At 43.8% G+C, this 25499-nt stretch overlaps 1 protein-coding gene across 2 annotated transcripts in view; it reads right to left on the bottom strand.

Annotated features, from left to right (window-relative positions):
* Window positions 1–25499, bottom strand: part of ABCC5 (ATP binding cassette subfamily C member 5) — a 79210-nt gene that overhangs the window by 48365 nt on the left and 5346 nt on the right. For both annotated transcript variants that reach the window (XM_066603031.1, XM_066603040.1), the window contains exons 3-5: window positions 7334–7494; window positions 6578–6733; window positions 1058–1205 (exon numbers count right to left, since the gene is read on the bottom strand). In XM_066603031.1, coding sequence (XP_066459128.1) covers window positions 1058–1205; window positions 6578–6733; window positions 7334–7494 — 465 coding nt within the window. The remainder of the gene's footprint in view (window positions 1–1057; window positions 1206–6577; window positions 6734–7333; window positions 7495–25499) is intronic.

A 25499-nucleotide genomic window follows, 5' to 3' on the forward strand; every position in this document is an offset into this window, starting at 1 on the left:
GGACGCTTCTTGTTAAATCAACAGTCCATACACAACAGCTCCTACTGACTAGAACAGTTACTAGGTCCCATCATGGCTTGGATTTAAGAGAAGTTACCGAAAACCATGCCATAAAATGAACACAGTACGAAATCCATCAAAGATTCAACAAAATGCATTAAGCCTTCTGACCTTGATCTAACGACTATGGGACTAAGACGAAAAAGTTACATCAGCTCGGCCCTCTATCAAGCTTAATAATCTCTTGCAAAGGCCCAAAAATGAAGCCCCTTATGTAATTTATCTGGGAGCCCCCATTACCTATATAGTGTAACAATGACAGAAGCTCTTCTTAACGAAGTTTGTTTTGTTAAGTTTCAAGCACTCTATGAATAACATTACACCTACACCTTTAGACTCAACGTTCTCAAAACCATTGCATTCTCGTGAAAAATAGAACCAGTTGCTAACAGATCAAGGATAGGCAGTAAAAGTTCACCAAAGAAAAAAAATTAAAACAAATTTTTTTATACAGTGCCCCATAAGTACTTACCCATATATAGCACCTTCATCTTTACACAGCACACTGAAAATTAGTACTAAAAGCAGTGAAATTGCTAAACACCTTGAGAAAAATTAGCAGTAAGTTGCAATGGAAAGTATAGGATACTATAGCTTGCTCAATACATGCACATACAACCGCTGTGGGATCATCTAAGGCTTACGGCACCCACTGAGGGTTTAATAGAGGTTATGCTTGCTTACTTGGGACTTATATTGTAAGCAAGACAGCACTCCTACAGAGCAATAACCTATTAGTGAATGGCAAAAGCCAACGCTGTTGATTTATCAATAAAACAACGTAAAGAAGCCGATTCATTTTAAAATCTGCTGTATTTGCCGAAGGCTAATTATAAACTACACCGAGTAAAAAAATAAAAATGAACCAGGAGCCTAATCTAAAGAGCTCCGTAGTAGAGCAAAGAGCGCACCGAGGGAAAAAAATAAAAATAAAAAATAAAAAAAAGGGCTAAAGATATTACCTCTGGGCACATGAAACAGGGTGGAAACTACTTACTGGACCAATGAAGCCAGCCAGCTGAGTGAGCATCAGGCACATGATGGAGATGATCAGCCTAGTGCGACAGAATATCCACACGACACTCCGAAGAGAGGCTTCGTCTCCTCCTCGCTCCTTCACCTCCTCAAACCACAGTTTCTCAAGTCTGTAAGGAAAAACAATGTGTTTTACTGTAAAATGCTCAAGTAGTGTTCGTGAAAACATTTTTGACACGTAGCAGGCTGCTAAGGTAAAAATGCCATAAACACCACAAGAAGGCTGTTGTAGTAATAATATATACATACATATACACATATATATACACACACATATATACACACACACACACACACCTTCATAGAAAATAGCTAGCAGTGAAATGGTTAATTGGTTCATTCTTATGCTGGTATCCTGAAATACACTCCTACACAAGTTCTACAAGGTCCTGAGATGTGTTTCTCATGAGAAACACCTGTGATGCCCTCCACTCATAAAAGGGGGGCTACTTCTTATCTATGTCTTGGATTCCTTAGTCCAGGCAGCGATATTGATAGTCTATTCTAGTTGCGTTTCCTAGAAATTACGTGTTCACATAGCAGCATACACCTGGGGCGTAAACATATGTTAATCAGCAGCATCATTACATACTAGGCCAATCATGAGTTATGATGTTGGGAAGGGTATGCATGTAATTGGTGCGTCATATTCAGTATAACTGTATTGTACTTCCTTACAATAAACCAGAAGGGTATGGGGGCTCACGGGGAGTACCCCTGAGTTCAAATACATGTATTCATGCATGAAGCTTCTCATTATAACCAATTTGGAGTAAACCAGTGAAATCTTCTGGAATATGATTTATTCCCATAACATGCATGGGCCAGCTTATATTTTTGTAATGAGATAAAAAAAAAACAAAGACCCTGTTGTGCACCTATGGCGTTTGGGTGTTTCTTCCTGTATTTAACACCTAAGTGCTTCATCTAGATGCCAAATACATAGAGCTGGAATCTCAAACTAACTTTATTAAACTCCCTCACTCCTGGAGAAGCCATAGTTCTCTCTTGCTGGACAGAGAAATCACACAGCTGTATTATTCAAGGCCTTTTATTGTGGTTATATCTTTTCATTATAGCACAAAAGAGAATAAATGAACAATGACAAGGAATTGTTATAGGTGGGAACTAAATTACCAACAAATAATGTATATGACATGAGATATAATTGTACAAACGAATGGTAAACAACAATAGTGCATTGAAACAAAGTTCGAGTGCCCTTTGGATGGTCGAACTAGAACTTATGGCATGGGCTCGGCTATTTCAAAAGCTAAACATTACAGAGACAGGAGTAGAAAAAAAGCGGGAGGGCATCCTAAGTAATGGGTAAAAAAAAAAACTAACCAAATTTAAAAAAAAAAAAAAAAAGTCAATTATTTTTTTTTAAATTTAAGAGTACTTAAAGGGGTTGTCCCGCGGCAGCAAGTGGGTCTATACACTTCTGTATGGCCATATTAATGCACTTTGTAATATACATTGTGCATTAATTATGAGCCATACAGAAGTTATAAAAAGTTTTTTACTTACCTGCTCCGTTGCTGGCGTCCTCGTCTCCATGGTGCCGACTAATTTTCGCCCTCCGATGGCCAAATTAGCCGCGCTTGCGCAGTCCAGGTCTTCTCCTGTTCTCTATGGGGCTCCGTGTAGCTCCGCCCCGTCACGTGCCGATTCCAGCCAATCAGGAGGCTGGAATCGGCAATGGACCGCACAGAAGAGCTGCGGTCCACGGAGGCAGAGGATCCCGGCGGCCATCTTCACAGGTAAGTATAGAAGTCACCGGAGCGCGGGGATTAAGGTAAGCGCTCCGGTGAGCTTTCTGTACGTCCCTGCATCGGGGTTGTCTCGCGCCGAACGGGGGGGGGGGGGGGGGGGGGGGGGGGGGGTTGAAAAAAAAAAAAACCCCGTTTCGGCGCGGGACAACCCCTTTAAAGGGGTTGTCCCGCGATAGCAAGTGGGGTTATACACTTCTGTATGGCCATATTAATGCACTTTGTAATATACATCGTGCATTAAATATGAGCCATACAGAAGTTATTCACTTACCTGTTCCGTTGCTGGCGTCCCCGTCGTCATGGTGCCGTCTAATCGCCCGATTAGACGCGCTTGCGCAGATGGGTCTTTTCCCTCCGGCTCGGTCCGGCACGAGCAGCGTTCTGGCTCCGCCCTGTCACATGTGCCGATTCCAGCCAATCAGGCGGCTGGAATCGGCACATGTGACAGGGCGGAGCTACGCGGACGCATACAAGGGGGCGGGGCCATAACGCAGCTGCTGCCGGACCGAGCCGAAGGGAAAAGACCCATCTGCGCAAGCGCGTCTAATCGGGCGATTAGACGCTCAAATTAGACGGCACCATGGCGACGGGGACGCCAGCAACGGAGCAGGTAAGTGAATAACTTCTGTATGCCTCATATTTAATGCACGATGTATATTACAAAGTGCATTAATATGGCCATACAGAAGTGTATAACCCCACTTGCTACCGCGGGACAACCCCTTTAAATATAAGAAACAACCTTTTTATCACATTACTTAATTCACTAAGAACCTGGAGGGGGGAGGGGCGATGCCATCATGACCAGGCGATTTGTCTATTTTAATCTTTTTAAAGGTGGTTCTGCAGTTTCTCGTGGATTAAGCTGGTGACATTTAGTGGAAAGTTTACTTTATCTCTCTGCATCTCATCTGGCATTTTATTTTCCTCTGTGAATATACTGGAGACAAAAACTATTTAATAGATTTGCATTCTCCTCATTACCTCATTTTTCCTACATTACTTATTAAAGAACCAACACTTCCAGTATTAATCTTTCTACAATTTATATAGCTGAAGAACAGTTTAGGGTTAGAGGGTTAGTTTAACTCTTTTTGGCAATGAATAGGTTTTTAATGCTTCTTCGCTGTTCTCTTGTTCTAGCAGTTTAAAGGTTTTGTTTTGTTGCTTATTGCCCCCTAACATCTTTATTGAGCTACACTGGTTTCTCCTATTCTTTATTTTTAAGGGCTTTCCCCCAAATCAATAAGGTTAAGGGCATCTCTAAGCCGATCAAATTTTGTCTTCCTAAAGTTTAGTATTTTTTGTAGCTCCTCAATAAAAACTCCCCATTGAAAGACAAGTAAAAATTAATTATATTATGGTCACTATTTCCCAGGTGCCCCCTAACCTGCACCCCCCCATGATTCGGTCAGGTATGTTGGTTAATGTCCAGTTCAAAAAGGTCATCCCTCTAGTTGGGTCCTGTATGAGTTGAGAAAAATAGTCTCAAGTTATTTTCAGAAAGTTACCTATGAGATCAACGGGTTTTAATTTCCCAATTTATATCCGGATAGTTAAAGTTCCCCATAATAATTACCTCATTGTGATTTGCTGCTTTATGTATTTGCCTCAGTAATGCATTTTCAGTGGTTTCTGTTATATTTGGTCTATAATAAACCTATAGATATATCTTTCCATAGTGTGGGCTTTAATAGGATTTCTGATAAAGATAAACTCCTCCCACTTTCTGGTTTTCACAATGCCTTCTGAACAGACTGAAACCCTGAATATTAATTGCCCAGGCACAGATTTCATCCAAACAGGTCTCAGTTATTCCCAATATGTCAGTTTTCTTCAGACATTATTTTCAGTTCTTCAACCTTATTAGTCAGACTTCAAGCATTAGTCAAAATACAGTTGAGATTTTTGATGTTTTTATATTAAATATTTCTCTACTGTTCTGTTCTGTTCGTTCTAACTGTACTAACCCCTCCTCCTGCTCCACTCCATTTGTCATTAGTCAGTCCTAGATCCCTATCTATACTATCTTCCCCTCTCTGCCTAGCCCTAGTTCAAACACTTCTACCTTCTAGCCATCTTGTTCCCCAGTACAGCTGCATCTTCTCCACTGAGATGCAGACCATCCCCAGGGTAGAACCTGTAGCCGACAGCAAATTTTTCCTGTTCTTCAGGCACCCAAACCCTCATTCCTATACCAACTATTGAGCCACTTCTTTACCTCCCTAATCTCCAGCTGCCTTTCTGGTGTGGCACAGGTAATATTTCAGAAGTTACTATTTTGGAGGTCCTTGCCTTACACTTAGAAGCCATTTCAGGGAACTAGGATATAAGGACATTCCACCTACCTCTAATAGTCATTGGTGCCAATGTGTACCATGACCATTAGGTCCTCACCAGCCCCTCCCAGTAATTTGTCAACCCCAACCGTAATGTGTCAAACTTAAGTGACAGGAAGACAACACACTGTTTGACGAACCCTAATAATAGTCTGACAATACCAGGACCTGTCTAACCTGCCCTGCTATTTCCCATCTTACTGGAGCAGAAGGCATGTCATGCAGCAGTGCTAATCCTGTAACGGCATCCCCCTCATCTGCCAACTTTGCAAACCTGTTGGGGTGTGCCAGTTCAGGACCAGCCTCCCTGAATCTTTTCCCTATACCCCTCCTTTTGTCACACAGCTAGCTGCCTGATCATCCTGCACTCCCCCTGCCACATCTGCCCCAGTGAGTGTCTGTTCAGTGAGCAGTAAACTCCTTTCTATGGTGTCAATGGATCTCAATGTTGCAAGCTGCACATTTAGATCCAGGATCTGTGCTTCTAAGTGCTCAACACCCTTACATCCCATACAGCAATATGCACCCTCGAATGGCTGTTCAAGGACTGCAAAAATTAAAATAGACAAGCATAAATACAAGTGACTAGAGATGAGCGAGCATACTAGCTAAGGGCAATTACTCGATCGAGCATTGCCCTTAGCGAGTACCTGCCCGCTCGGAAAGAAAGATTTGGCTGCCGGCGGCAGGCGGGGAGATCTCCCCCCCCCCCCCCCCCCCCCCCCCGCGACTCACCTGTCACCCGCGCCGGCAGCCGAAACTAATCTCAAGTCACACACTCAGAACACAGCACTGTGCCAGCAAGGTCAACAACTGCATGGAGATTGTATGTTCCCCATTGTTTGCATGATTTTCCTAAAGATACTACGGTTTCCTAAGGGATTTTAGTAGTTGGCAGTGCACTTAAAATTGTATTTGAACGTAGACACTCATAACCTTAAGGCCCATTTAGACGGGACGAGTGTCGGCCATAGTACTAAACGGCTATTTACACTGAGCGGTCAGCTGATCGCCCATCGGTTATGCTGCATAATTATCGCTCAGTGTAAACAGCAGCCATTCAGTACTGAACGGCTGCTATGTTAATGCAATGGAAAGGGGCGGGGAAGAGCGAGGAGAGAAATCTCCTCCAGCTTCCCCACTGCGAGTCAGCGATGCTAGCTCCCGTGCAGCAGCAGCACAGGAGCTTGTATATGGATAGACAAGTGTCGGGTAGAGTTTGCCTGACACTCATCCCGTCTAAATGGGCCTTTAGTCTTTTATGATTGTAATACTAAGGTTACCCAACACATTTTCTACATAAAGTCAAGAAAACTGATGAAAAAAAAAATGTTTATAGGAAATTAGCATTGACAAACAATAACATACCGTCTGCTGTTGACATCAGAAGACTCATGGCGGGACAGTGGCCAGATATCTTCAAAAAACAATTCTCCTTTCTTGTATGCTTTATGTGCCAGAGGCGTAAGCCAAGAGAAAGTCATGAAGGAAAACAATCCAGCATTATCCACAGGGTGCTGGTGTCTATAAAGAACAAAAACATCATTACAAATCATTTCAACAAAGAAAACTACTGAAGACTTAAAAGGGGATTTCTGTGACATTAAATATTGATGGTCTATCTTTATGACCTTAGGATAGGTCATCAATGTCATATTGGTAGGAGTCGACTGCCACCAATCTCTTCATGGTTTAGCAGGCATAGCACCGCACATTTTCTAGCAGCTTTGCTTGGCACTTCGAATCTCTACAGCTCAATCCCAAGCAACTCAATGGGACTGAGATGCAGTACCAGACACAGATGCTGCAAAATGTAAAGTGCTGTGCCTGTGCAGCCAAACTCACCTCTCATACAGTAGTATGTACCCTCAAATGGTTGTTCAAAGACTGCATACATGGCACAACTAATTTTTAACAGAACTGACAGCAGCATTTGAAAGGTTAACAATTCCGATGAACGGCACGGCTTATTGGAGCTGTTGCGGGCGGGTGTCAGCTGTAAGAAACAGCCGGCACCCGCATTGTATGGAGCGAGATCGACCTGCAATCCCCTCCTATATACAAACCCCGAACCTGCAGGACGTAACTGTAGGGGTTAACAGACATGTGAAATGACAAACTTACTTGGAAGTAAGCCGAAAAGGTTTCAGCAAGTGTAAACCATAGTGGTATTTGCCATTGTGCTGGTTTTCACCCAGGAACTGCAAGTTTGAGTGCATGGAAACATCCAATGGAAGACCTTCAGCTCGTGCAGCAGTCTCCAAGGCATCCAGGCAGCCCACATTCTTTAAACATTTGAAAGAAAATATATATCATTAAGAAACAATACTGCCAAAGCCAGTGACAACTCTTAGAACAGAAATTAGTTTTTACTTGGCAAAATTTATTTTTTTTTAAACACTTTTTATATAGATTTTCTATTTCCGAAGAAAAGGGAAAACACGTCAAGTCAAATAGCAAGTACAATGGCATAGGTAAGAAAGCAAACTAATTGGAAATCTTTATTAGACAGGTGTAAATCATTTAAAATGGCTTTCACAGAAAGTTGATGCAACATTGTGGCAAGACGCATTGAGATTATAAAGCAGAGTTAAAATTGCACTAACTAAATATGACCCTGCAGAGTAGACATTAATATCAGCTATAACTTGACATTTATTTCCATGGCACGTAACAGATTATAGCCACAATCACAGTAACAAAGTACAACACAGTTATCAGCAAAGACTAGCAGCTTATTACTGCCAATTTGTATCAAGGTCATAATAAAATTACTCCTACATTTATCCCCTTCCTGCCCTGCGCTGTAGTTGCAGGTTGCGGGAATTATGCAGTTCCCACAGGCAGTCATACTATTACAGCACTAAGCAGAGACCAAATCTGTGCCCACACCATGACTTGCAGATGCTGGCTTTTTTATATAGCAGACATCCCAGTCTACTGTGAGAGACTACACCACTCCCGGCTTCTTAGCCCTTTAGTAGCTATGGTCAGTGCTGACTGTGGCATGGAACTGGTTAGAAAAAGGGAGGTTGCTCCCTCTGTCAGCATATCAGTAAGGCCTTACGTCCACGGGCATACACGGATTCTGCGTGTGGAATCCCGCAGCGGATGAGGCAAAAAAGACATTTACTCACCTGTCCAGAAGCAGTGCGGGTCTCCTCCGCCGCGTAATATTCCGCAGTGAAGCCCGTCACGGCGCCCCCCAGAGACCCCATACTTACCAGCGGAAGATAGCGTGAAGACGCTTTCCCGCCCACCGCCGTCGCGTCATGTGACACGCCCACTGCGTCACGTGACGCGCCGGCCGCGTCATATGCCGCGCGGAGGTAGGCGGGGAAGCGTTTTTTCACGCTATCTTCCGCTGGTTGCAGCGGGAGATAGCGTGAACGGACGGCTTCCATTGACTGCAATGGAAGCCGTCAGCGCGTACACCCGCAGCAAATAGAACATGCTGCGGGTGAGAACGGGAGATTTCACGGTGCGCAATTCCGCGGTGGAATTCCGCATCGTGAGCATTGTGCTATTAGGTTCAATAGAACCTAATAGCAGGGGGCAACGCAGCGGATTTTTGCCGCGGATTTACGCGGCGTAAATCCGTTCGTGGGAAGGAGGCCTAAATGTCCTGCTTTCCCACAGATGCGCTGCACATCCGCAGTGTTAGCTGTGGGCATGCCGCGGATCGGACGGCTTCCGTCGCTGCGGGATCCACAGATAAATTGAGCGTGGTCGTTCGCCTGAGCGAACAAGCAAATTATGTCACAGTTTCCATGTTCGCTTGAACAGTTTAAAAAAAATAATTTATTTTCTTGCTCAGGATCGTTCAGTTCTCATTTGCTGATGCAGTGAGCTGAATGATCGGTGTTCAGATTGAACAATCAGCGAACGGGCCAACGATGTTCATGCTTGCATGAAATGAACTATGAACGATAGTTCTCATTCATTGCTGAATGGTGTTACACTGAACGATCATTTAAATTTGAACGATCCAACGATTATTTTGAACAATATTAGTTACGTGTAAAAGCACCTTATGACGGTATCCTCAGTGGCTTTTAACCCTTTCCAATCCATTTATTTTTTCTCATACATTCTCCCCAGCTCCAAATAAATTGGAGCTGGGAAGAATGGATGAGTAAAAATAAATTTTCCCTTCACCCTCCTGATCTGACAGAGTTCAGGAGGGTGCAGGTGCTCACTACACCGTGGGGGAAATACGGAAGTAATACTTCCGCATTCTCCCTTCAGCCTCCCAGCTCGGCAATCACGTGACAGCCGGGGGTCAGGTGGCACACAGCAGTCACATGATCGCCGGGCAGAATGCGGAAGTAATACTTCCGCATTCTCCCTTCAGGCTCCCGGCTCGGCGTTCATGTGACAGCTGGGGGTCAGGTGACATCCGCGGTCACATGATTGCCAGCCGGAATCTCAGTGCATTACATAGCACTAATTGAGCGCTATGTAATGTGTAAAGGAGAAGGCAGAAAAGGTTAAAAACCCTTACTGCCTTCTCCTCCGGGGTCCTTGATGAGGACCAGTGCAGGAGTGTATCTGCACCCGATGTGTCTGATGATCAGGTGCAGATGCACTCCTGCACTGCAGTGTGGGGCCTGCCCCGACATCGGAGCTGGCGAGGGAAATGATGATGTCGGGGCAGGCCCGACATTGGATTGGAAAGGGTTAATAGTAAATCCTCATATTGGGTCACAGAAGTCAATGGGTTACCATAGGGGTCCGTACTGGGTCCTCCGATTTGTAATAGGTCTATGGAAGACCTTGTAGATGACATACAGAGTAGAATTTCACTATCTGAGGATGATGATAAGCGCTGTAATCAGCACTGAAGAGGATAATATTAGAGGGATTTGGGGAAGATTTGGGAAAATAAATGGTAAATGAAGTTTAATGTGGATAAATGCCAATGTACAAATACATGAAATACTAAGGCTGTATATACACAGGCAATGTGCGAGACGCAGAGAAATTAGGCATTTCACTAACTCATTTTCAAATGATCTGATTTACAAGAGGTTTTTCACTTGTCAGATAATGTGAGATTTAAAAAAAACTAAAATCGCTGAATGTGCTATGTTCATGTGCATTTTGCAAGAGAATGGGACATGTGATGCGCGGTGTCCCAGGCATTGCACAACATACCGACAGGGTGGCCATGTGCTATGACATGCAAGTTGTGGCAGGAAGTCTTGGGCGCAACTTACTCTCAGCCATGTAACTAAGACCAACACACTGGGTAAAACTGGCACTGAAAGACTTGGGGTTACTGGTGGACAGTAAACTTAACTTTAGCAACCAGTGTCAGGCAGCTGCTGCCAAGGCAAATAGAATCATTCAATGCAGGAGAAGCATAGATGCTAATGGCAAAAACCACACAGGAAATACTGTGTTCAAATTTGGTCACCTCTATATAAAAGACTGCTCTCATTGAGATCAACACGAGCTGTGCCTGCAGTTACAAGCGGCGGCCACTACACAGAGGTCGGAGCAGAGATTTCCACTGCTTCCACTCCAATCTCTGTATTTGCAGCGTTGACAGCATGCAACCGCTCAGCTGATTAGTCAGGGTCCCAAGCGACGGACCCCACCCGATCAACTATTGATGCCCTATCCCCAGTCTAAATCTAAGGAACTAATTAGGGTCCTTCAGTGACTAGGTTTAGATGCAGAGCAAGCGTATAAAAATTTCCCCATTAATCAGACGGAAATTAATTGGAAAGCGGCAGTCTCAACTTGTGGATCATCTGAGAGGCTTTGTAAAAAATAAGCATCGTTTGGAAGATCTGAGGAAGGAAAAGCAGGTGGGACGGGGTGGGGTCACTTTTTTTTATATGGCAGCATTATCAAGGAGGATTAAATTTTGGAGACATTTTTCTTCTATTTTAAAAATCTGTATGCCTTTAACTTAAATGTGGATTGTGAAGATCTTTGTGAACATTTGGTGCAATTGCCAACTTTGGCTCATGAGCAGAGAGCGATGTTAGAAGCTCCTTAGACACTTAATGAGTTAAGGGGTGCAGCACTTCTTAATGAAGTCACCTGTGTTGTATGGTCTTCCAAATGAATTCAAGTGCTACCAGGATATGCTTCTGCAACATTTATTGACAGCGTTTCATGAATCATAACATGAAGAATGAGAGATGCTAAGATTATTCATACGGGCTACACAATCGTGCTACTTTGTAGCACTTCAAAAACTCATCTATGTGAAGCCCATAGTTTCCAATGGGTTCTTTCAGGCTACAAAACCTCTCCTGTGAATGAACCCATTGGAAACCATGGACTACACACATACATGCATTTCACACGGGATTTTGTAGTCCGTGTGAATAAGGCCTAATTCCTTATCCCGGAAACTTTGTCTAACTCCAATTATCCAATATCTCTGTTGACCACTGATGTTAAAATCTTGGTGAAGGTACACTACTTGCCAACAGATTACTTCTAGTAATGACTCATATAATACTCAAAGATCAGTCCAGCTTTATGCCAAACAAATCAACTGCTATTAATTTTAGGAGGTTATACCTGAATCTTCAGGCGGATCATCGAGTTTGTGGGAGCAGGGCTGTTTTTCCACTCGATGCTGCCAAAGCTTTTGGCAGTCTCCAGTGGAGCTATCTGTGGGCTGTTCTTCATAGGATGGGTGTTGGTGAGAAATTTGTAGCATGGGTTAAACTGTTCTATTCAATGCCAGGGGCAAGAGTGAGGGTAAAGGGTCACATTTCTGGACGGATGCTGTTAGAGAGGGGAACAAGGCAGGAGTGTCCCCAGTCCCCTCTTCTCTTTGCCTTGGCAATCGAGTCCCTGGCTGGTTTGAGCAGGCAATCAACCCATATAGTTGGATTGCAGTATGGAGAAATTGAGGAACGTATCTCACTATATGCAGATGATCTGTTGTTGTATACTAGGGATGTGAACAGATCAATAAAGGCCCATTTAGACAACGATTATTGCTCAAAACCCAGGGATTAAAAAAGGATTATATCTGAAAAATATTTTTAATAATTAAATTATAGAATAAATTTAAGCAGGTATTGCAAATATATAGATTTACTATATACACCCACCTTCCCCCCTCTGGAGGAAGCACAAACTGCTAGAATTTTTTTTTTCTCTTAGTTGGAATGATTTTCACCATGGGAGAGGATAGGGGTAATCTATTTGGAAGATACATACTTCAGGTTTTTTTGGGGGGGTTTTGGAACAATTTAGAGATTTTAGGATATTCTCCATAGTCATTTATTCTAGTTCCTTTGGTTACGACATGCGTTTGCTGCTCAGGCCCAGTCAGAATCTGCGTTTCGGATTCAACACTCATTGTTGAATTTTCTTAGGTTTAATAGCTTAATGAACGACGAAGTCATAAAATAATGACTGCCCATTTACACAGACCAATCTGTCATTCGGATTTCTATATCTAGAAACTGAATGACCAAGGAGATGCCAACAAATTCTCATCCATTGTTCAGTCAGGACATGCATTTACACTGAACGATTTATCAGCTCATGTCAATTACTCTGAATAGCCCTGGCACACCAATCGGAAACAGAACTGTGTGGGGAAGACATAGGATCTCATGAAGGTGCCTTCACCTTTTGTTTAGGTCTGTTAATTAAGCTTAACTTTGCTGTTCAGCAGGGAGGGGGGAATTGTGAAAAGATGAAGCACATTTGGCTGGGGGGGGGGGGGGGGGAATCATGCTCTTGGGTATTTTCACCTTCCATTGTATCAGTAGGGTTTGACTTTATGAACCTGCATCTTCTTTCAACCCTATCATTATCATCACTAAAGTCAAAGTGTAATTATTGGCTCTAGGAAGTACACAGTATACATGGTTACAAGCTCTGCGTATTCTGCAGGCATCCCAGTTTCTTTCCTAACAAGTTCATATGGTTGGATGTAGCTACAAATTGTTGTGGGTACAGTTATCAGAAAAGTTTAATGCAGAAGAAAAAAAAAATTAACATATGCAAATAGTCTAGATTTAAATACCCTACCATTTGCATCAATGCATTTACAGCTATCGGTTGTTTTTATCCTGTACCTAAGGGCAGGAAGTAAAAACATGGTGTGAGCGCTGTTGATGAATGTGGAGATCACAGAGGGGTGGTGGTGGAGGAAACAGCACACACTGTATTTGCACTTGCACAAAAGACCATATCAAAAGACACAAACCATAGTTGAAATGCGAGAAAAGCAAATTTGCAAGATCACGAATGGTAATTTATGTACATTAACTGAAGACAAGCATAAAAAAGGAAAACGACCATCTACAGTATACATAAGATTCCGGAAAAGAAAGGAAGACTATAAATAGAGGTCATAACCATCCTCCACATGCTTTAAGTGCACTTTAGTGGCACTTCATCATAATAAAACACTGTACAAAATGATTCTTCCATTATGTAGCTAATCCCAATGAGAATTACTGTCAGATGCAACCTTCGCATCAGAAATCTAAAAATAAGCCTTATGCGTTCTATTCAATATTGATGCATCACTCCGCCTTAGGTACCATTCAGACAGCAGTATTTGTCAGGGTTTTGGAGCAGTATTTTTAAGCCAAAAACAAGAGCAGATCCAAAAACTTTTCCATTCTACTTTTTTTTCTGAAGGTTCCATTTCTGGCATACATATATTGATGCACAGTACTGACCAAACACACCCACCTGAACGGGGCCCAAGGTTTCTATAAGACAACCATATTTGTTAACACCTGTAATGCAGTTAGTAGTGTGAGAAGAAGGGGAGAGCCTGGAGCCAACGACTTGGGTTGTTGGATCGAATGCCAAAAGTGAATTACGGGAGGTGCGGGAGAGAAGGGGATCAAAGCTACTTGGGATGTTTTGAATTTTCTCTTGGATGCCAGCAGCCAGATCTTCCACATAGATATCCATCACAGGTGGCTGCACTTTAGGGTCAAGGAGGGAGGCAAAAGAATCTGAGTTGTTTTGCATTATTGGGTAGTGAGGGGTGAAATAGGCTTGTTTGGCATGTTAAGGGGCAACATTTTAAGTTTTAAGCATGAAGTTGTAGTGGAGGAAGTCTGCAGATGCCCGATTTTCTCCACCGGTATTTAGCACACCAGAACACTGTTGCCCAGAGTTGCTGTGTTCCGGGTACAACTTCTTCCAGGGCACTTTTTAGAATTATATTACAGTGTTCGGCAGATAGGTTGGGAGAAGAGAAGGAAGATATTAGGGACAACAATGACTGTAACAAGTCCATAAATTGCCAAGTGTTAACAGGCTGAAGATTTCTGTGTGCGACACATAGGAGTGTCCTTAGAAAGGCAACAATACTTGATGGCAAAAGAAAGGAAGTTGTGGTCGAGCGAGAGAGGGCGCGGGCACACAGAGACGAGGGAACGGGTTACGCATATTTCCGTGTTTCTACATGGGAGAAGCAGTTGTGAAAGGCCTAGGATGGAAGTTAATGATACAAGCTGAGAGGCAAACGGAGACAGTGTCCCCAAGAGGGATGTTAAAATCACCCAAAATGGAATTTCAGATGATAAGAAGTGGAGAAGCCAAGCAGAAAGCAGATTTAGAAAAAGGCGAGGAGGGCAGCAGATAGTCACCACTTGCATGGACAGTGGATAGAAGAGTGTAAGAGTATGTATCTCAAGAGGAGAATGAGAGGGTACGTTGTGGAAATGACATTGAAAGTGCATTGTGAAGAAAGACCGCCACACCTGTTCTCAGGTCTGGGGCTATGGGGAAAGTGCAGCCCATCATAATAAGATCAGCAATGGAAGTGGTGTCAAACTCTTGAATCTATGTTTCTGTGACAGCACGCAAGTTAAGAGTTTTTGTAGTGATGCCATTGTGAATGGTGGGGAGTTTATTGCACACTGACCATTCCAGAGCGCACTAAAGGAGACAGGGGGATGTATACAAGGAATAACCACCATATTTGTGGGGTTTGTTAGTGGGGCAAGTAAGCAGCTGTAATAGAAAAACAAGGTGGGCCTGGGTTAGTAGCAGTAAGATACAGAGGGTGAGCAGATGGTTGAGAGATTTGTAGGAGCGACTTGTGTTGCACTGTGAAATCAGATGGTTTGTGAAGGGTTAAGTGAAGAGTGCCTATGAGCTGTGCATGGGCGAGGGAGCCAGGGGGCTGACTGGGATAAAGCACACTGAGGGTGAACACTGCTTGTTAGTTTAGTTTAAGTAGAAAGCCAAAATAAAAAAAAAAGCTACAGTAATAGTAATGGTGTAGAAATGAGGTTTGCTTAAGCAGGTCATGTAGCTTACCTGTCTCCTGCCCTGTCGAACTGCCATGTTTAACTGCCAAGGACAAAGATTTTTTACTCGGACAGAAATGATCTGTGCCAAGACTGTCACAAAGAAACGGTGTGATGAAAGCCTGAAGCCTCCCTCACACGGGGAAAAAAAACCAAAAACAATACTTGCCTAGTTGGCGCCGTCTGGGTCCCTGCCACTGCTCTCCAGAGCTCCGGGCACTTGTCAGCGCCGACAGACCCCGCCTCCAGCAAGAGATTGCTCTGATTGAGCCAGCTGGCTCAGCCAGTCAATCACAGCCAGTGCTGGATGCACCGATCACAGCCATTCATGGCTGTGACTGGTGCATGCAGTGCTGGCTCAGCCAATCAGAGCTATGTCTTGCTGGAGGCGGGGTCCTCAAACCCCATCACTAGCAAAAGATGCTCTGTCGGTGATGACAAGTGCCCGGAAGCCTGCCCGGGGCTCTGAAGAGCAGCGGCATGGACCAGACGGCGCCAGCTACGCGAGTATTCCCCCCCCCTCTAGGTAGTGTAGTTAGCGCTTGCGTTTAGCGCTGTCAAAAACATGGTACCAAGTTGTGTGACGTTTTCAGCAGCTCTGAAACCACTGCTCATTCATTTCAATGGGTGAGGCACAGCTGAAAATGGCCAAAGATAAAACATTCATCGCTTTCAAAGTGCAGCACTGAAGACGCCGCGTTTTGACGCTTGAGTGAGCAGCCCCTTATTGAAATGAATGGGAGCGTTGTACAGCGTTTAGCGCAGAATTTAAAAGGCAGCGGTAAATGCTATGCAAAAACGCTGATGTAAGGGAGGCCTTACAGGTTTTCATGTCTGATCAGCTACAAAGTGACTATTTTTCCAAAAGGGTGTTTGATCACAGCACAGAGGGGGTTAACTGCTAGGGTCTTGGACAGTTGTGTGCTGTGTGTTACCAAACACTACACTGTATAAAAGGAGAAAGCCCCTCGTAATCACTATGGAAACAGTTCAGGACGTAACAAATATAGTATGCCCTAATAGATGCCTGTGCATATTGATAGGTACAGGCACAATACCCAGGCATGTGAAAGGGAATCTGTCATCACCTTTAGGGCTCCCACCCACTAGCGTTTTTTTTACTGCGAAATTCGCAGCGTTTTTTTTTTTTCCTGCAGGGGTCTTTAGGCTATGGGAGTTGTAAAGCTAAAATCGCGATTGCGCAAAATCGCGATTTCGCGGTAAATCGCGATTTTGCGCGATCGCGATTTTAGCTTTACAAGTCCCATAGACCCCCTGTAGAAAAAAAAAACGTGCGAATTTCGCAGTGAAAAAAACGCTAGTGGGTGGGAGCCCTTATGTTGTAGTATAAAGTACTAAAGGGCACACTGATCGCAGCGATATGTCCAACTTACATATATGTGAAGTTGTTAGCAGCAGCAACACAAATTAGTACAGGAAGTAGTTCTTGATATCCTTAATCTGGGGGCTAGTCCCGCAGATGTGAAAGAAACAGTATTTCTTGCTACATTATGCAGCAGTGTTATATTATTATGTACAGAAGTATTCAGTAAAGAATTCTCTACAACCAATACAATGGGCTTATCTTGCCTACGGGTTTGTTTCTGTAGTCATTTTTATCAAACACAAACACTGATTTTATGGGCTTGCTCATTGGGTATTTAGGTTTGTAAAGCGTAATTGCCAAAGGCCAGGAGCTAGCTGTCCGCATAGATTAGTTAGCATTAGGAGTTTTGTAAAAGGCTCTCCTAATAATGAAGTACTAGTCAGACATAGAAGTGCCTCCTCCACAGCCGCCCAGACGCATGCCTTCACATCTGCTAAGTGTACACTTTCTAGGAGGAAGTAACAGCAAGTAACGCCAACCAATCAGGCAGCAACGCTCTGCTGGCAGACAAATGGGAGAAAGGCACTACGCCAATGAGAAGACTGTAGCCATGGGGAACCTTCACACAGGAGAGCAGCTACTGGATCCGAAGGCGAGGCAGACAGCCAATGTACAGCGCAGCAGCCCCAGTTATCACATGGAAGGTGACCGAGGCTGTGACTCACTGCGAAACACTGAACAACAAGGAAGTGGGCTGGGCCTCCGGAATCGCTGACTCATCCTGGCAGAAGGCTGACATAATGCAATTATTGTACATTCAGGACTTGGTTTTTAACCCTATCCTTCCACCTATTTACAGACCCGTTCATGCCAGATTACTTTATAAGCAACAATACCAATCCTTGCAGCTGCATGATAGATATCATGGGGTGAAAAGCACAAGGAAGGGAGAGGTCTATCAGGAACACAATATTTATTAATATCTAGTGTAACACCAAATGTATCCAGCAGTTTTTAGATTAGGTCCTTTTTGAACCCTCACATAAGTAGACGCCTCCGCAGCTGTGAAGCCAAAGGGAGAAGCAGTTTTTGGAGAGATGAAAAACAAAAATTGTTGCTATTAGTAATTTAGATAAACTAAATTTTTTTTTATATAACTGGGAACAAGTCGGCTGTAAATCGTATATGAAAGGCCTCTAGCACACGGCGAAAATTTCCCGGCGGGATTTCCCGCAGAATTTCTGCCCGTGCCCGCCTGCATAGGATTGCATTACAAAACGCAATCCTATGCACACAGCCGCGATTTGTCCGTGAGAAAACACACAGAAAACAAATCGCGGCATGTTCTATTTCTGTGCGGGTCTCGCAGAGGCCTGCACAGAAATGTCAGTAGTGACAGGCCGGCTGGCCAGTGCATAGCGGAGATGGAAGACGTCAGGAGTGGGTGAGCCGCAAGTATCTGCAGGGGCACGGGTCCGCATCCTGCGTGAGAGTTCTTGCAGCGGGATCCGACCCGGCTGTCTGCAGGCGGCCAAAATGGAGAACTTCTGAAAATGAGACATTACGAGTGTTGTAACTGCACATCACATGCATACATTGTGGCAGAGTTGCAAATTCACAAAACCACAAAGTCTCGATATAATGTAGATGAAAAGTCACAACACCTGGTCCCCATTCAACACTAAAGTTATCACACGGATGATCGCGATTTTGCCACAAAGGGGGAAAAAACAACGCATTTTTGAGCGCAAGCAATGCTTTTTGTTAATAAGAATCTCGCATTGCCGCCGCCCGCGATACAATTGTGTGATTCTTTATCGCAAAAGTCAATAGGACTTTCTAATGTTAAAAACGCATCACACGAAAACGCAAGTGTGTGTGTTTTTTTTTTACCCCTTACCAATAGTAATACAAAATTATAGCAACATAGACTGCGATTTTTGGTGAATCACGACAAAACCGCAACATGACTGCCATGTCTTAATATACAATAAGGAACAACTTTAACACACTAAGGGCTTATTCACAGAGGTGTACTACTTGTCCGTTTGCTGCCTGACTGCAGATCTGCTGTAAAAGGGCCCTTACTAACCTACACACAAGGTCATGCCAGACTGACACTTAGAACTCATGAAAAGTATTTCAGAACTGCCAGTAAAATTATACTGCGCCCTTTAAAAGCCACACAAAGGATCATCAAGGTACAGCGAGTGCTGAGAACATGGCATCTGATCAAGACTGGCCACAACGCAATCACAACCAGCGAGAACAGGCTACAGCAGGCATTACCCGGATCCTGGATTTGCAACACTGTTGTATTTGCATGTACTCAAAGCACAAGAATAAATCGGTCACCTTTTCTAGTTCTGCTAAATGATAGCACATTATGTACTGAAGAGTGTATTAAATGGCCGTTCTCTTTTACGGTCTTCCACTAAACTATTTCTCATAAAAGTTTCATTGCATGCAAGAAAAGTGAATCTGTCACGTCTATATACTGAGTTATGATGATGTTATGGGTAGTGACACGCTCTCCTATACAAGTCTATGGGAGAAGTGTGTGCACAGGACTCTGAAAACAGCCGTGCGATATTGGGAGGGCGAGAGCGCTGGAGCGAATGAGGATAAGGAAATTTTTCACCCGCCTCCCTGCCACATCCCCAAACAGCACCATAACACAGTTTATGATGTTGTGGGACGTGACAGCTTCTCTGTAAGAGTCTTACATAATTGCCAAATTCTGAAAATATATATGCTGGATATTGCAGACTTATCAGAACTTTGAGTAATTTCATTCACGGTTGGTCAGAAATGTACATGAAGTCACTTCGAGAGACCAATCAATCATCCATGAAGTGGAAATAGCTTGCTGCTGTAGTATACTGTAAAAAGGGCTGGAAGGGACAAGGTAAATATTCAATAGCCGTTTTCATTGGAATACAAAAGTTGCCCAAAAATGAGAAAAAGTACGCAGAAATGGCAGATTATGGCCAACCATCATTCGAAAAATAAAACACGAAGAATCCTTTCTAATGGCATAGGATAAGTGTGATTGGCCGGGTTGGGAATTTCCACCCACGGTCAGTCTAAATGATTTGCGTATAGCCGAAGATTGACGCTTTTTTTCAAGTCCCAAGTCAGGTTCTGTTCCCCCCCCCAATTGGCCAGTATAATCTCTCCTGTTGCTGGCGTGATTGCTTGTACAAATGATCCCATGCTTGATCAGCTACATTGCAGTCGATCATTATCTTGTGCGTTTGGTCGACTTAAAGGGGTTTTCCAGGACAAATATTGATGACCTAGCCTCAAGATAGGTCATCAAATAGGTTGATTGCTGCAGTGTGCTGCTGGGGATCCCGGACGATCAGTTGATTAGGTGCCTGCTGACAGCAACGCTAATACACAAGTGTCAGAGTGGAAGCTAGTGCTCCGACCGCAGTGTAGTGGCTGGCACTTATAACTGCAAGTACAGCTCCCATTTATTACAATGAGACCCATGCCTGCAATCACAAGTGCTGGCCACTACACAAGGGTCGTAGCATCTGCTTTCACTCCGACCCCTGTGTATTTGCGGCAACCAATCAGCTGATCGGCCAAGGATCCCAGCCAATTTATGACACATCCTGAGGATAGGTCATCAATGGTTTCCCTCAGAAACAAATAGCATGAAGGACAGTTTTTTTTCAGTGCATGCCAATGGAAAAATTAAAACTTGTAATCAAAAATCTTCTCTGTCCATACAACCTTTTACCTATCAAAAAAAAAAGTTTGTTGACCAGAGCTGCACCTCTTACTGTAGTGATATTGGGGAGGATAAAAAGGGTCATCCCACAATCCCATTTTTTAATCAAAGCTCAGTACCTTCCTAATATTAAAGCAGAAAGCCACAGCCCAAATGAACTTCCTTGTGAGGAGACACAAAGGCTCTGTGCACACTCACCCTGGCTTCTGGAGATGGAGACAAGAGTGCTTACATAGTTGGAAAAGCAGAAAGAACTGAGCATGCCTGACCAGTGTAAGGAACTACTGGAAGATGTATCCAGTAGCAACCAAAGGTAAATAGAGAGGGAGTGAGGAGAGTTAGCCAATCAGAGCAGACCATCTTCAGCGTATATTAGACTCAACCGATGTACCACCACTATAGGGATTACTCTTGCCATTATGGAGTCAGGAAGGATTTTGTTTTCTCCAAATGAGCTAAATTGGCTTGTTTTTTTTGCCTTCCTCTGGACCAACAAGGGGGAAGGGGGGGGGGGGGGTTGAAACAGGCTGAACTAGATGGACATTGTCTTCATTGAGCCTAACATACTATGTTACTATAGTGTAAGAATCTTGTCTATTTAATGGGCAACAAACCACCTTACCATTTTGTAAGCCAGCTAGTTGTACAATATTATGCTACTTTACCAAGTAATACAATTAAAAATATATTTAACATATTCCTTTTCTTTTCAACAGCAAAGCTCTGAAAACCTGTCAAAGTCACTGAGTCAGCATTAATGGAGAAAGGGCTTCTCCATTACTATTCTCCATAAACCGATGACTCCTAATGGTCACATGAGTAATAGGACTATTCCAGTACTGCCTCAATCATCACACTGAGTCATTACAAGGAGGACCCTTAGTGGGAGAATAAGGCCAGCAAGAAGAAGTGAAGGTAAATATTTCCTCTAGGTACCAATAAAGGGGTTGTCTGAGTTGTGGATTGCAGATAAAAGCCTTTCTGCATGCAGTAAACAAATAAGCTTATACTCACGGCCGCTGCTGTGGCCCATGGCGCTGCTCGGGCCTCTGTGCCCATGTAATGGCTGCCCTTCTGCCTGGTTTACAGGACGTCACAGGCGCTACAGTCAATAACAGAGCTCAGCGATCAATCACTGAGCTCGGTTATTGGTTGTATCACCTGCGGCATCCTGTAAGCTGGCTGGGAAACCTGGAGCAGCGCCGTGGACATAGTGGGAGAGGAGAGTATAACCCTATTTGTTATTACCTGCATGTGGAAGGGCTCTTCTTCATAATCTATACCTTGGATAACCCTTAATGGTCAAATATTTCTACAGTGGGCGATCCACATCCAAGTAATACAGTATGTACTGAATTTATGGTAAAGGATTCTCCCCGTGAATAGTTCGTTGTACCCAACAAATTAGATTACCCATTCTGATAAAACAGAAACCCCCTGCTAACATGTTGGACAGACGACAAGATGGCTGCAAGAATTGTTTTAAAATTAAAGGCTATGTACACATAAAATTCTCCATAGCAGATTGTGGTGTAATCTGATTTTGACGCAGATTCCACCTCCACATTTGATGAGAAATCCACACTGAAGATCTGCAGCATAAATGGACAAGCTGCAGGTTTAAAGTTTGCACCAAAGAAAAATTTACACTGTGTATTTTCCACAGCTAGTGCATGCTGGTGCTCTAACATTCAGCTCTGCACGACCTTTACCCCCAAAGGATGATTTCACACGGGCGATTGAGATATCGCAATGAAAGAAATCGCGGCAATTTGCTAATGAGAGGTCTGAGCGTTAGCGATGCTTTTTATCAAGACAGACAATAGAACTTTCTAATGTTAAAAATGCATCACATCGCACAAAAACATCGAGCTTGTGCGTCGCAATGTGATAAAACAAAGGCTCCAGAGGGAAATGTGGGCGATTAAAAAAAAATTTTAAAAATAGCAAAACGCTGAAAGATAGGACATGCTGCAATTTTTTTCACGCAACATCGCATGAGTGAAAACAACGCAAATGTGAAGGAATCCATTGAAAAGCATGGGCTTCATAATTCTGTGTTTTCAAGCGATCTTATCGCCCGTGTGAGACCGGCCTAAAGGAGTTTTTCAGTCATCAATATCAGATTCGTGGGGTTCCCATTTTGGGTACCCCTGCCAATCGGGTGTTTGCAGGACCTGCTGTCCGTTTCCTTAACCTATGACGTCATGTCTATTGGTCCCATGACTTTTCTGCAGCTCAGTTCCATTTAAGTAATTGGGATTCAGCTGCAATACCAGGCCTAACAACTATACAACGGTGCCTGGCATACGGTTGAGAGGCTGCAACACTCATCCGAGCGGCACAACCTTTTCAAATAGTTGATCGGCAGGAGTGCCAATAGTCCACCCCCCCCCCCCCCCATCAATCTGAAACTGATGACCTATAAGTAATTAGGATAGTCCATAATAACCCCTTTAAGGAAAGAAATCCTTTAGGCGATCATTTTGCTAGTGTTAATTTTGGTTTAGGGCTTTGTATCTTTGCCCTTCTCTTCCCGTACTGTTGGATTTTCACGCCATCAGTGCATTAGATGTGGTCTTTGCTCCTCAACAGCACTATTGATATTTGGAGAAATCTTACTTTCCTGCCAACATTAACAACTTTTCATCAGGAATGCAGAATGGTTCTTGTATAGAGATGAGAGAACGTACTCGGTAAGGGCGATTTCGCAATCGAGCACCGCGATTTTCGAGTACTTCACTACTCGGGTGAAAAGTACTCGGGTGCGCTGTGGGTGAGCGGGGGGGGAGGGAGAGGGCTCCCCCCTGTTCCCCGCTGCTACCCCACACTCCCCTCTGCAACCCCCCGCTCACCCACAGCGCACCCGAGTACTTTTCACCTGAGTAGTGAAGTACTCGAAAATCGCGGTGCTCGATTGCGAAATCGCCCTTACCGAGTACGTTCGCTCATCTCTATTCTTGTACCATTCTCACTCACTGTAGTCTAGAAACGGTGCTAATTCCCAAGTACCATCTGATGTTAATATTCAAATTGAGGGGCTTTGTCATTAGGGAAAGAAAAAAAAGAAAAGAAAAAGAAAAAAAATCAATACTTATCTATTCCTGCCCAGGCAGTCCTCTTATGGCATTTTCTCCTGGCTCCTGCAGTTCCCCGGGTCACCTCACCTCCAGCTGTCCGGATTCTCTTCTTCCTCTTATGTAGTGTCCATTCACAGGCATTCTGCTCCCTGCAGGTCAGTGTACCCAGTAGCTAGTTATGTAGCATTCACTGCCTAGTAGGGAATGCCAAATCCAATGCGGAGCTATTACTGAGACTGCGTATGCGAACTGTCTCCCCGCAAGTGTTCATATACTATTGCTGTGAGGCAGCACACATGCGCAGTCCCTGCAATAACCAAGTATAGGAGTCAGCACTCCCTACTATGCAGTGAACACTATGTCACTAGTGACTGGGTACACTGACCTGCAGGAAGGAGAATGCCAAGAATGTACGCAACATCACAGCAAGAAGATTCAGCTGGCTGGAGGGAAGGTGACCCAGGGACTGGAGGAGACAGGAGAAGATCAGGGAGAAGATGCGGTAAGAAGACTGTTGGGGGAGGTGTAGGTAAATATTGATTTTTTTTTTCTAATGACAACCCCTTCAAGGCTAATTTCATACAGGCGAGTGCAATATCGGGCCGTGAAGCTCAGCCCAATATCATGATCAGGATCATACGATTTCTACGTGGATGCAAGGAGTTTTTTGTAACTATCCTGAAAACAATGGGCGATGCATTGCAAGGGAATGCCAAAAGGTAACGCCAAAAGATAGGTCATGACACGATTTTTTTCCCCACACGACGTTGCAGGGGGGAAAATTTTTATTTTTTTTTTAAATGGCTCATGTATATGATCCTATTCAAAAGAATAGAGTTCATATTTGTGCGCCTTGCACATATCTCATGCGATTTTTCTCAGCCATGTGAAAGCGGCCTTAGCGGAAGTAGTTGTCAGGGTGCGGACCGCTTTTTAAAAATGGATGCAAGTGTGGTAAATCAACCTGAGCATCCATGGGCAATTGTCCATTCCTCCCGAGATCCAGCGCTGCAGCTCCCACTGTCTTTGGAGATCTCCGTTTAGCAATGGCTAGCACCTGACAGCTCCAGGCAATCAGAAACGGCAGGGGTCACGCACCGATATCCTGGTATTCTGATTCCCAGCGGCCTCCGACTAGCTGCAGCAATCAGGTGCTAGCCGCTCCTAAACAAAGGATGGGAAGACCACAGCAGCTGCTGCGCTGGATAGCCGGGGAAACGAACGGATGAGTTTGGCTGCTTTTCTTATTCTAACACATCTGTATCTATTTTTTTTTAAGTCATCCACACCCGGACAACCTGTTTAATAAAGTCAGTCTGTCCCTTGGCTGTTTACTACCCGCATGCCAACAATAACTGGTTTTCTAACTGTTCCCTTTGTGCATTAATTATGCTAGCCCAATCATCTGATTTTGTGCCTAACATAGTCCTCTATTATCATAGTTGGGTGTAGGCTGACGTCCATAATTAACAGAATGCATGAGTAAGTGTGCGTGATAAACATTTATTTTATGTAAAGCGGTCATCTGGAACATTCACACACTTGGGCTGGGGATATTAAAAATACCTACCTGATAAATAACAAGCAGGTGCACCGCATGAATGCCAACCCTCATGGTGTCAACAATACAGACATTCTCTGATGTTCCCTGCTTCAGAACACACTGAAACCAGCAGCAAAGAAACAAAATGCTATTGTGTGACCATGGAACAAAGGTGTGTGTGTGAAGCATACGTATGGAGGTTATTATACAGCAATGCTCTACACATACGGCCCATCAGATGCTCCCTGTATAGAATGGCGTTTCTATTCACTTACCAAAACCTCGGCAATACTTGTCCTCCTCATAAATTGATTCTTAAAAAAAAACCAAAAA

Source organism: Eleutherodactylus coqui, chromosome 1 (genome assembly GCF_035609145.1).
Source record: "Eleutherodactylus coqui strain aEleCoq1 chromosome 1, aEleCoq1.hap1, whole genome shotgun sequence".
In the NCBI taxonomy this organism is placed as follows: Eukaryota; Metazoa; Chordata; class Amphibia; order Anura; family Eleutherodactylidae; genus Eleutherodactylus; species Eleutherodactylus coqui.